Source organism: Alosa pseudoharengus, unplaced genomic scaffold (assembly GCF_046254945.1).
Source record: "Alosa pseudoharengus isolate Yale_2024_CS ecotype anadromous, Long Island Sound unplaced genomic scaffold, YU_APseudo_1.1 YU_APseudo_1.1_scf_9, whole genome shotgun sequence".
Lineage (NCBI taxonomy): Eukaryota > Metazoa > Chordata > Actinopteri > Clupeiformes > Clupeidae > Alosa > Alosa pseudoharengus.
Window position 1 is genome coordinate 34,221,509 of NW_027468881.1, and position 13,362 is coordinate 34,234,870.

General features: G+C 43.7%; 1 protein-coding gene across 2 annotated transcripts in view; it reads right to left on the reverse strand.

Moving 5' to 3' along the window:
• Positions 1-8,251, reverse strand: part of LOC143115187 (rho GTPase-activating protein 4-like) — a 13,823-nt gene extending 5,572 nt beyond the window's left edge. Inside the window, exons 1-13 of one of the 2 annotated variants that reach the window (XM_076277125.1) lie at positions 7,965-8,251; positions 6,299-6,388; positions 5,285-5,456; positions 4,786-4,948; positions 4,466-4,528; positions 4,213-4,338; positions 3,787-3,915; positions 3,345-3,566; positions 2,821-2,922; positions 2,365-2,511; positions 861-945; positions 558-585; positions 187-295 (exon numbers count right to left, since the gene is read on the reverse strand). In XM_076277125.1, coding sequence (XP_076133240.1) covers positions 187-295; positions 558-585; positions 861-945; positions 2,365-2,511; positions 2,821-2,922; positions 3,345-3,566; positions 3,787-3,915; positions 4,213-4,338; positions 4,466-4,528; positions 4,786-4,948; positions 5,285-5,456; positions 6,299-6,365 — 1,413 coding nt within the window. In that variant the 5' untranslated portion in view covers positions 6,366-6,388; positions 7,965-8,251. The remainder of the gene's footprint in view (positions 1-186; positions 296-557; positions 586-860; positions 946-2,364; positions 2,512-2,820; positions 2,923-3,344; positions 3,567-3,786; positions 3,916-4,212; positions 4,339-4,465; positions 4,529-4,785; positions 4,949-5,284; positions 5,457-6,298; positions 6,389-7,964) is intronic. The other variant, XM_076277124.1, reaches the window with a different exon arrangement.
• Between the last annotated feature and the right edge of the window lie 5,111 nt (positions 8,252-13,362).

Sequence of the window (13,362 nt, forward strand, 5' to 3'; positions counted from 1 at the left end):
TAACAATTATTTCAGAAAACTGCATAAAGGACTAAGACGAACAAATGCTGGATGTGTTCCTGAAAAGCTTTAACACATATCTGTGTATGATACAAACATCCCATTTTACCAAATCTTCCAACCACTAAAGATTATTCCTCAAAGAGAATTCCATCCAATTCGTCTGATGAATAGCATGCAGTGTACCTGGATGAAAGAGATCAGGTTTCCAGTGAAGAGCTTCTGGTTAACTTGGGCTCCTGAATGATTCCTCCGATTGCTTCGCTGGTGTCTCAGAGACCTTCTAGTGCGCATGCTGACAAACAAAACACAGACACAGGTGTGACTGACATGAGGAAATGTCTCAACCGCGGTCCAACAGTGCTAACTTTACACGCCACCTGCTTGTAAAAATGGTTTAACTCGTCCCCCAGTCTCTCTCTAAGTGTTAAGCGTTAGAACCATTTGAAATACCTAATAATGGCATTACTTGAGCAAGCAAATATAAAATCTAATATTTTGTATGGACTAGTACTATAAATACAAAAGCTAAAAGAGTTTGTCTTTTGTTAACATACCTGGCATCGTTCCCACCATTAGCCTTGGCTGTTAAGAGAGAGAGGAAACAGTGGTGAGAAAAATGATTAGTTTGGCATAAACAGTTACAGAAACTAAAACAGTGAGGTCTAAAATGAGGAACAACTGTGGTTTAAGCTACTGAAAGAACTCAAACATAGGATTCCATGAGTTCTTAATAATTCATGAATTGCTGTGGTGCGGTACGACTGAGCTGGGTCTCAGTCCAGCGTCCAGAGACAGACACACAGATATGTGGAAAGGGTCAGTGAAGTAGCGTGTGAGGATCACAGCTGCGATGGTACCTTTCTGTAGGGCCACCTGTAGAAGGTCATGCTTGGCTTGGAGTTTGGATATCATGGAGGTGAAGTGGAGTTGTTCCTTCACTTTCTAAAACAGGAGATATATTGTTACCATTAGGCTGCCTCTTGGATTCAGTTATTTACTCAACCAGGTGCATCTGTACATGTTGGCATGAATGTCCAAGGTGAAAATTAAAGTCCATAGGAAAGCAAATGTGCAGCTGAGAAATATTCCCCCTCTTGTCTCATCCCAATTCCATGTCCAATTTAAGATCAACTTAAGATCTCAAAATGCTGCACTTTTCTTCTCAATCTATTATTATCTTGCCTTATTTCTCCTAAGGGTACTTTGAGAGACATGCAAGATCTCAAAAAGAGCTTTTTTTCTTGTGAGATAAAGAAATTAAATTTGAGACAAGACATCTTCCTTTGGGATGTACACTGTGTTACTAACGGCTATAATAGGAGGAGGAGCTATAAAGGTGGCCTTCAAGTCTGTGGCTGATACAGTACCTGTTTGTTACAGCTGATTTTCAAAGTTATGAATGTTCTTGATCTCAGCTACTTTGTGATCAGAGAAGAAAACTCTTTGGTAATCACTTGCAATTTAGGAGAACTAGGGTAAGATAAACTGCTTTATGAATGGTAAGGACAGTGTCTCCGTTTTTAAGATTACAAAGATAAAAACATTACATGTTTTGGAGGCATTTACGCATCTGAACTGAAAACGTCCCTGTATTTTGTCTCAGAAATCGGGTCACCTTAAGCTATAATCAATTCAGTTTAGCCAGGAAGCAGGAAATTAGATGTCAGCTTCACCAAACAAACACAAACTGTGAACCAGTCACCAACTACTACTGTACACTTCAGCCTGATCTAAAGATCTAGAGCAGTTAGTTAACTGTGAAACATGTCATGCTTTTCATCCATCTCCTCCACAGCATTTCCTGCCTAGACCTGCTGCAAGTTTACTGCAATATGTCTCTATCTATTGTTGTGTTCTCTTAGGAATAGAGGCATGTTTTTCACCTGTCACAAATCAGCATGGCTACCTGAACCTCATCCTCATCCTTGATTCAGCAGCATGCATGAATATCACATATTCACATATCACAGCAGATTTAATTTGGGAAGACCAAACCTAAACTACTAAATCTGTCAGTGGTTTCCCAACTAAAGTACAGTATAAGTAAGGGATAATGCCCGACGAGGTGTCCATTATCAGAAATAAATGGACGACGGGGAGGCGTGCTTCTGTGAAGTCCATTTATACTGAGTAAAACAAAAGAAAAGATATCCGCACACTGTTTCTAAAGCTCCCATTTTAATGGTGGGTGATACACAACGTTTTGACCACTCAGGTCTTCGTCAAAACGTTGTGCATCACCCACTATGTGCATCTTTTCTTTTGTGATACGTCCAATTACCATTCTGAAACACAGTGTATCAGAGATAAAGAACAGTGTATTTATTGAAGGAACATTCATCTACACCGAAATCCACTCACTGTGAAGTAGGCCCCCTCGGTTTCCTGCAGACTGGCTCTGCGCTTGGCTAAGCTGGGCTCCTGGCTCTGGTCCTGGACAGCACCCAAGTCCTCATCACCAATAAAGGTGAGCATGATATAGCGAGCTTCCTGTAGTGTCTCACTGATCTGGCCACAACAGAGAAGGGGAAAGATGTTTAAAAAAAAAAAAGAACATGCATGTTGTGGTCAAATAAAACTGAAAGAGAAAATGATGAGTTAAAAATGAATCATCTTAAAATTGATGATGTCAGACTACAGTAAGAGATTCACTGTTTAATCTTTATTGTAGTAGTGTTTATTGTTACCTAAGATCTCCTTTGCAATGTAGCTTGAATGTTATTCTTTTTGTAAGTGGCTTTGGGTAAAAGCATCTGCTATATGAATAAATGTGAGTGTAAATGTCAGAGACGTTGCATGTAGTTTGCATGCGAGTACCCCTTCTGTGTCCTTGGTGAAATTGTCAAGTCTGGACTCCAGCTGTCTCCAACGAGTTTCCAGCTCATCCTGCATGTCACAATCTGCACTGACCTCACACACCTGGACAGAGGTACACAAAGTCAAATCAGCCACACACACACACACACACACACACACACACACACACACACACACACACACACACACACACACACACACACACACACACACACACACACACACACACACACACACACACACACACACACACACACACACACACACACACACACACACGATGAACACAGATATCAGCCATAACATCCACTTGCAGTTCAGCTACAACAAAATACAAGCAGACTGAAGACAGGTGTAAATGCCGACAAAGATGGCAAGACGAAAGAGATGGTTAAAGATGGTAAATATCTACCACGAGAAAGACGGCAAAACCGCACGAGAACACAAGAAGACTGTGAGAGACAGACAGAGGGAGACAGAGACAGGGGACAGAGACAGGGGTGGCAAGTAGAGTAGAGGCTCACCGGGTCTCCCTCGTGGGGCAAGTACTTAAAGCTGAGGGGCAGGCAGAAGGTGCTGTCGTGGGCCTGCAGCAGCGTGTCGCGGTCCTTGACCTGGTCCAGGGTGGCCACGACGTCGCCCAGCTGCTGCAGCTGGCTCCCCAGGCTCTGCTGCACGCGGGTCTGGCCCGACATGAAGCCCCGCAGCACCCGTGACACCCACAGGTGGTAACCCACATCGCTAGTCTGACAACATACACAGCACACTTCAGCATTTCTTTTTTTTTTCTCCCAACTGTCAACAGGCCAAACTGGTCGTAACATGTCATAAAAATAGGGGCACATATCTTTTATGGTAAGGTATGAACTGAAATCGTATGTGTGTTTTAACAGTATAAAAATGAACACGTAGGGAAAAGGCACCATAGGCCGTACGGAAAGCGGAATATCCGTCAAGGGCACTCACATCGATGAGGTTAGAGATGTCCTGGAGGTAATACTTGTTCATTGACGAGTTGGCAGCAGCTAGATTCAGCAGGTATTCATTGCGGGCTTTAGTGCACTTGAACTGTATTTCCTGAACTTTCCCCTGTCTCTGCACACAAACACACGCACACACCAGGATTTGTACAGTCATACCATTCTGTGGCATTCTGCAACACACCCACACAAAATCATTGGTACAATGTCACATGCTGAGCTGAAAGCGGTGCTTGCAGTGCTCTCAGTCGGAAAAAAAACACAATCCACACACCCTGCAACCTTGTCGCCCACTGAAAAGTTACATCCAAAAAGCTACTATCTCGTCCTCTCTAGACCACTATGTGTCTCACAGGCCACTGTGTCGCAAAGACAGGAGCCAAAATATGTGATTACAAAAACGGCGCTGTACTTTCTCGATCAGCTTCTCCACTTTTCTGGCCGTCCCCTTCGGCTTCTCCTCCAGCTTCTCTGCCTCCTTCAGTTTCCCCTCTGCGGACAGAAACTCCGTGTGGTACTGGTGGTAGGTCTTCAGTGTCTGCAATTCACCCAACACAACACAAAAGCAGAAATAGCATCAGGCGCGCTGCGCTGCAAGTGGACACGTAGCCACCCCCTGGGCCCGCCGCACGCCGTCGCTGTGGGAAGCGGGATCTGAGACTTACGGTCTGCATCTCTGTGGTGACCTTGAGGAGCTCCTCTTGCACCATGCTGCAGGCCTCTCTAGTCTGAAGACAAAATACGAGAAAAGAGAATAGAAGAAGATGCGATATGAGAGAATAATGAGAGATAAGAGAGAAATACACATGTTTAACTCTGACGTGTCGCCTTGGGGGCTGGTAGTACTCAGAGGACACCAGGAACCCAAAATGGCGCCCTACTGAAGGCTGACTGCTGGGTGGCGTCGAGTTGTTGTTGTTGTTGTTGTTGCTGGTGGGGGGTGGAGGTGGGGGAGGGGGAGGGGGAGGTGTGTGTGTGTCCGTACCCGTTTGGCTAAGCGCTGTGTGTGCTCCAGACACAGGGACAGGTTCTGGGGCAGGCTGGTGCTGCAAATCTCACTGATGACGCCGTGGTCGCGGCTCTCCTGCCGGGTCTGACCAAGGAGCACCAGCCAGCACTGCAGCACAGACTGACCGCTCTGCTCCTTCCTGAGAGCGAGAAGAGAGAGAATAGAGGGAAAAATAGTGTAAGATAAAGTGAAACGAGCAGAAGTAAGAGAAAGGGAGAGAGAGAGAGAGAAAAAAAGAGAGAGAAAAAAGTTAGTAGGTCAGTAATAGGAGCAGAAGTTACAAAACAACCAGTGTACAAAAATAGAGAAAACAGAGACCACGAGAGAAGTAGTGCTACTCTCAAGGACTTACAGCTCACTTACCGATAAATATAGAGGCCAAACCGCACACAAAGGGCCCAATTCACAGCAAACTAATTCAACTAGCCATTTTGATAACTGTGATGCCTTGAAGCATGCGCTGGGTGCACTGTACCTCTTTATCTTGGAGCTGAAGCGCTCGGCCAGCTTGTCCAGGGAGCGAGCATACTCGGCCTCGATCTCCCCCCGCCTGCGCAGGTAGTCACTCAGGTCCTGTAGCACCTGTGTCTTCTGCTCCAGCTGCTGGTCAAACACCCTCAGCTGCTCCACCAGCTGAGATCGCACCTCTGAGAGAGAGAGAGAGAGAGAGAGAGAGAGTGAGTGAGTGAGTGAGTGAGAGTGTGAGAGAGAGAGAGAGAGTGTGAGAGAGAGAGTGTGAGAGAGAGAGTGTGAGAGAGAGAGAGAGTGTGTGAGAGAGAGAGAGAGAGAGAGAGAGAGAGAGAGAGAGAGAGAGAGAGAGTGAGTGAGTGAGTGAGTGAGTGAGTGAGTGAGTGAGAGAGAGAGAGACATAACAAAATAGAGGGGGAGAGAGATACAAAGGTTCACATTTACTACAACTTGGGAACATTTATGGTAATGTTGGTAGTGGTGGAAGTCAGCAAATCTTTAGCAGGGATGACCAAATAACTACTTAGAAAGCTGAAGAAAACAAAATTCCCACTTTGGAAAGGAAAATGAAAGTAGATCATGGAACTAAAATGATTTAAATGAAAGCTAAAACTACTATTGTGTGTTCCAAATGATAACACTCATGGACATGTCCCAGAGAAACCTCTCCAGTCCCCAACCACAACAGAAATTCATTCTTTGGAGTGATTTATTTTTATGGGCTTTGGAGTTGGAATAGTTGACTCCGCAGGAGTAAACAAAAGTGGTCTGAAGTCAGAGATCACACTTAAGATGAAAGCTCTATTAATACAAGATGACAAGATCAACTGTAAATCATGTGGCAGAAGCCTTTCTGTTGACAAGTGTAGTTGAGTATATTTAAAGACACGGGGGTGTTCTACTTTCTATTTTAGTTGACATGATGTAGACACACATTAAACAACCAAATGAAGGACACCAGAGCAAAGATGATTGAGAGAGGAGACACCATGAAAACCGTGACAAGACACGGAGACCGTACCTTTGATTTGGCCGTCGTAGTCCTGAGCGCCCACTTTGTCTCTCTTCAGTTTCACATGTGATGCCATCGTTCCACTGACGGGCTCGAACTCTGGTTTGAAGAGGTGACAATTCAGAGATATACACTCAGCCATTACTCCGAGCTTCTGCAGCTCAGTCCCACTGTCTATTCCTTCTTGTGAATGGGCATATATGACAACATGCATAACCGGGCTATTGTCCTACACCAGCTCCAGACTGGGGCTTCATTCCTGGGGTCTATTTATGTAGGTATTGCCCCACATGCTACACTCTAGTTGCAAAGCTGCCACTGGAACAACCCCGAGCAGACTGGAGGAATTTGCAGCATGCCAACTGTGTTTTACTGGCTCCAAATTTAACTCCACACTCAGAATCACACAACTCAAACCCCCAATTTGAAGCCATCAAAGTATCTTCTTAAAAATCAGGGAGGTTTCCCCGTCAGAGTGGAAGCCGGGGTTTGGTGTGTGTGTAGTCGGGCTCGTTCGCGCAGGGGGGTGCAGTGTACCATGTCCGCCGCGACGAGCAAAGCTGCAGAATCTCAGTATGCCAGGCTAATTATAGCGCCTGCGCATGCATGAGTAGAAATAACAGAAGGGGGTGTTTGTCCTCAGAGCTGCAGGTGCTGCTGAGTGGCGAGGCTGCAGGAGGCCTCCGCACACTTCCAGTGAAAGTCAAAGCCAGGCCACCGGGGCCGAGCTGGAGCCTACACTGTGCACAGTGGATTCTTAAGGCGTAATCACAGCACAAGCGGTGGGGTGCTCTGTGTACGGCCTTGGTTTCTCTTGCTGTGACCTTCTACTCAAAAGCCATGAGATGAATATTGAATGAGGCCTGCTGTCACAGCGTGGCAGTGTTCTGCCATCAGCAGTTTTTGGCTTCTGATGCCCTCCCTGGCTCAGCACCTCAAGACAAGGAGCGCTACGGCCGAGCGAAAAGGGAAGATGACCAGCTTCCTGCGCGTGGAGGCAGGGTGGGGTGCAACGAGGACGCGGCCGTGTGTAACACACACAAACTCAAACTGCCCTTTCGCTCAGTCTTCCCCAGTCCTTCTCCCCACTGCTTCCCCTTTTGACAACCAAAAGCGAAAAGACATATTTGATGAACAAAGTAGAAAGTAGAGGGCAGAACAAAACGCCACACTGTTGTGGCTTCATGTAAAGAGGTTCCGAGATGAATGCTGAGACCAGCCTGCGGGCAGTATCTCTGCCTACAACCGCCCCCCCCCTTCCCTCCCCCCCTCATACCAGCTCTGTGATTCCTGCCAGCCAGCAGCACAGCCTTCCTGTTGATGGGCGTTATCTCCCTCATGACTGGGTCACCATAGCATCAGTGTATCATAAAAGCGTATCATAACTTATCCAGGCTTTTAGTGGGATTTTATTGCCCTCTGGATAGAACGATTTAATAAGCACGCAGTCTCATGGGGCACATACACTCTCCATAGCGTAAATGTCTAAATGGCAAATAAAAATTCTATGAGGTGACTACTACTCATCTCAATACTACTAATAAAATCATCCTTTTACAGTAGGCTACAGTTATATCAACCTCCCAGACATTAGTGCACCTCCACTATATACTGTCTCCACAGAAACATCAATATGGAATATAAATGAATTAACAAATGATACATTAAAACTTACCAGTACTAAGATGTCAAAACGTTCTCTTGTCTCTCAACGGTAATCTCCCAGGTAAGGCCTACTCCTCCCAGACGACAGTCGATGCTCACAGAATGGCAAAACACATGTGCACGGGAGGAGAGAGGGCTGTCCTGCTCTATTTTTGCCCGCTTCGCCCTCTGATCGTTGCGCTCAGCTACTGCCGGCTCCTGAGAGAACCGAGTGTGTTAGGTCACACCTCCCCTCCCTCTCTTACTCACTCACTCCCTCCCTCCTTCCGTCGATCTCTCTCTCTCTCTGGCAGTTTCACACTGCTGAGAGAGACAGGCAGCGATAGACTACTTTCTGGTTCTCCTCCACTCTATTTGGCCTGTGTGCCCTTACACGGCTAATCTCCTTCTAAAGCAACATTACTGATATAGTATCTCATACACATTCGCACAATATGTAGTCACTAAGCAGATCTTGTCAGAGGAAATTACATCATGCTAAAGGTATGTACTTTTACACTCTCCGAGGTCCCTGGGAATTGAGTCCATAAAGTATCATGAGTAATAGCAAAATGCCTCATCAGTCATGGTACACAACCCCTCACTAATATCTCCTTTATGTGTATTCTGCTGTAGTCTACATTAAATATCATAATTGCTAGTTTGTTGCCAGGACCAGCCATGCCACACAGATTAATTTTCCACTTACACATTGTAGCAGACTGTAGCCAATTCACACAACGCACAAGGGACAGTGTAATGATGCGTCACGTGCTTAGTCACTGTCTATCAGGGGTCTATCAGGACACCTGGGTTTTCTTTTTTTTCTACGACTTTTCTCCCTCTCTTCTTGAGGTCAGCCTCGCTATTGGTTGAGACAGGGTATGGGAGACTACTTAAAAGCGGATTTCCTTGAACCATGCTCTCCATAGTGACAGAAGTTTGCAGTGTTGTTTAGTTTGAACTAAATGCATTGCTTGACAAGTTTATTTGAATCTATTCACGTGTGGTATTGAGACCTAAGCCTCTTGTTAATAGTTCAGCTCCCACTGGCTTGACTAGCAAAGCACTGATGGCTTTGTAATTCCCTATTTCTTATATTTCTATTTATAAACCAACCAAAGCAACACAACTTTGAGACTTAATTAAAGATCCAAATTAAAGCAGGCTCAATCTAACTTAGGGGGTGGCGTAGTCTGCCACACACTACGGGGACCGGTCAAGTGTGCTACTGTCTACACCATTTTGAATTGGTGTAGCAGCCGTGAACGCGACATTTCATGGAGATGAAATTAAACATCTTTCAACTCCCCCGTGTCATTCTCCGTGACTGTGCGAGACAGATACTCAGTGCTCGCGTAGCTGGTGGTTAAAGGGGAAGTGTGGAGCCAGTGCGAGCGCAGTGCAACGCAGTAAAGCCCACCGTCAAGCAACGCTGCAACAACGTGCAGCACAGCAGGCTGCAAGGCCAAATGTGTGACAACAGCAGAGCTCTGACTAATCAATAAGCCAACCAACATGACACCAATGGAAACAACACACATATAAAAAAGCTAGGCATCATTTATAGCTCACATATGAAGAAATACTAAGACTTGAAAAAAAGCTGCAATAGTTGGACTGCTATTGAAGCAGCAAAAGAGTACTATTGATTGTGAAAACGGTAAGAGCTTGAGCATTATTCTGCATGTGCATGCTGGTTCTTGTCCTGTCGAGGCACTTCTGTGACAGTCACCCCTCACCCCTGTCTCAGCCCCCCTCCTTCCTGTGCTGAGACTTCCTTCCTCCCCAAGACCACTTGAGATTACTGCCATTCAAGGTGAAAAAACATCTGAATTAATGCTTTTTCTGAGCTACAACATTGATGTCAGCTTCAGCTAAATATGTAATTAGTACAGGTATACTGGACATGGCTGGTTTCTCAGCCCCCGAGGTTTGTTCATGATCTTCCCCCTTCCCCCTTCCCCTTTCATTGACAGATTTCAGAATCAATCCATTTGTATTGTTTTTCAACTGGGGGAAAAAAAGAACATGCATGTAGGGATATTTACATTAATCAAAAACGTATCTTATCATCTAATGCATGGCATACTTCTTCTACATTAACTTGCCTAAATCTTCAGGTAGAGGCCGTGCACATATCAAACATGTTTACTAATGAGGCGCCCCCTAAGCCATATATCAAGAATAAGTTGCATTTTTGCACTAAAAGCATATACATGTACTACTTTCTATTGCACATGCACATGACAAGCTTACACATACACTACGCTTTCTTCCACATGCAAATGAAAAGCTTGCACATAAACCAACTTTATCTTGCACATCCCCATCAAAAGCTCATACACACACACTACTTTTACTTCGCACATACACCACTTTTGTCCTACACATCTGCGTACAATGCACACACTGCATGCAAAGGCAAGTTGTCTGGCAAGTTGTCTGCTGTGCATATGAGTAGTTGAAACATTTAGAATAGTAGGTTATACTTTTACTTTTACGCACAATGCAGTTTGAGCTGATTTGCTCAAGTCAAGTCGGCTGAGAGATCCTTTCTTGCCAATAAATTTCCATGCTATAAGAAAAATAACATATCGTATAAAAATAACGTTTATATGTACATTAGGGTGGTCCTTATTTTGATAGAAAAAATTAATACCTGATTTTTTTATGCTCTGACCCCCTGAATGTTATATTTGTTGAAAAAAAACATTATTTGCAAAGTTTTATGAGTTTTGTAGAATATTTAGAGGTACTGTAGCTCAATTGACTTAAAAGTTAGTTAATAAAAGTCCATGGCATTTTGATGGGCAACATCAAAAATATCATTATGGTCTGAGGTAACATAATTTCTTTCTTCTGCTGTGTTTCTGACCTTCTTTTGGTGTTCTTTTTCAAAGCCGTCCATTCTGTGAACAGTTTTTCAACCTTCTTTATTATATCTCGCTTGTGGCGCAGAGGAATTCTTGCCCTATCCCAGAATTCCTCCACTTTCTCTGCTGTTCTAGTAGCAGCTAACCTAACTGTCTCCTTCTGCTGCAAATGACAATGGAGGAAGTAGCAAAGGACCTGCTGTTTAGAAGGCAGCTTTGCTCCTGTAATATTATCCTGAGTGGTTATCAAATACAACTTTCTTCTATTTGATGCCATCACACATTAACCTGACTCTCGCCAGATGAATTTCGTTCCACCTAGCTCCGCCTAGCTCCACTCACATCCATCTGGGATCACTTCTGTTGAGAGTGATTTCGGCACCAGATTGTATGGTAGAGCCAATCAGGACGTAGGGCGGGAGTTTCATAGATGTGATGTAGCGTAGAAGCGACTGTGAGACTGTTCTCAGCGTCACGGGTTGGCTTCGATGTGAGTGGTTGAAGTAGCATGCAATAGATGACAGACAAGTGGCTTATCCTATCATATGCAAGGATTTTTGATAAGGCCCAGCCTTCTGAAACACCTCTCCAATGGATCGATCCCAGATGGATGAGTGGAGCTAGGCGGAACGAAATACATCTGGCGAGAGTCAGGTTAATCTCACATAGGAATGACCACTGAACACTCGGTGAACAGTTGTCTGAGTCAGTGTGCAATACTGTTCAATGTGCTCAACTTCAGCAGTATGCTTCTTCTTTCTTGAGAAAGTTTAACAGTTTTGCTGTATGATATGAGACAAACGTTATGAAATTTTCAGTGAAAGTCTAAACAAGTAACCAGGCAACATTCAGCAATTACCTGACTTCGTTTTTAGTTTTTATTGATAGCTTTTATCAAGAATGGAACAAAACTAGTCATTGAGACTTGATAGAAGAATCAACAGCTAGCCATAATTTAATGAAAACTGGTTAATGAAACTGGTTAATGAAACTTTTACTGGTTGCTTTTCCATAAAAAAGAAATAAACTTAGGGGTTCAGACTTCAGAAAGTACAACCTTTTAAAACCACTAGTGCACAAGTACTGTATGTGCACTAGTGGTCAATCGTTTTGAAAAACCTACTCTTTTATGGCTTTTTTATATTGTTACATTGTAGAGCACAACTGAAAACTGAAAACAATCAATTAACAGACGTGAGATAAGGGTAATGGGAACAAAACGGGTGTTTTGTTTACTAAACAACACCTAAAAGAGTAGGTGTTTCAAAACGTTTGACGAGTAGTGTATATGAGTAGACCAGAGACTGGCAGAAAGTGTGTTTATAAATTACATACCAAACCTCACCATGGATTGTGACAGAACACTGTAAACAGGAGCCCAACAGTGCAACCTTGTGGTGAAGAAATGAGGTGATCAAGAAAGGTCCAACCTGAGAAAAGTATACGCAATGTCATCATCTGTGGTATGCTAAATAATACATTTATTGACATTAAATTATACACTGCAACACACTCTTCTTAAATTATACACTGCAACACGCTCTTCTTAATCTCAGAAGATGTTAACAATACCAGTACAAGAGGTTACAACATGATCCTACAGCCTACCTGCAAACCAACTTCATTTTAAATCTTGAATGCAAACTGATTTGCAAGGTTAGGCCTACTATTATATCTCCATAAGGTCAATAAATTGTGATCACACCGATTATCACTGCTAGTTGTATTCATTAGGAGCGACTGATGTAATGCACATGAACTATTGCAGGCAGATTTGACATTGGCCATACACTGCTGGTCAGTACCACTAAATCTGATCTTGGACATTTAATTAGTAGGCTGGCTAGCTAGCTAGCCTACTAGTAGCCTAATAACTGAATGTGTGGTCGTGTTTTCCACTGAGTGAGGAGTGGCGAATCTGGAAACAGGTTTGAAACGAGAAAAGAATAGAAAAGAAAAGAAATGCAAAAGCAAAAAAACATACACAACTAGATACAAATGCCATAGTGGAAATTCTTATGTGCCTTACCCGTCACGTTTTTGGTCAAATCTAATGGCACTTGTGTGCCTGCGGAAAAACCAACTCAGCATGTTATTCCAGTCAATCTGCCTTAGCCATCTGAAATGACTTTGTTGACACTACAATAGGCCTAACCTCATTGCCCCCGAAAAACTCACCTTTTACGAAAGGAGTCACTGAATAATGACAACTAGAAATTCGTCTTCTGGATATTTGTTAAAAACATCCGTGATATTTGACTCTCAAACATTGATGTCTGGCCCAAGGCTACTTGGCTAGATTATGATTTCGCAGTGGTGAAGTGTTATATATTTCTATATTTTTTCATGAACGCAATTTCCTTATGGTATTGGCATACATTTAACGTGAAGGAACTCTAGCGAGTCAGGTTGTAGGCTAGGCATAAATGTCATGAACATGTATGGATAAATGAAAATTGTCTGCTTTCACGTGGTGACTTCCAGTAGTAAAATTTCAGGCTGCGTCTATCCAATCAGATTACCGTATGCTAATTTAGTGGACAGGTGCGAAAC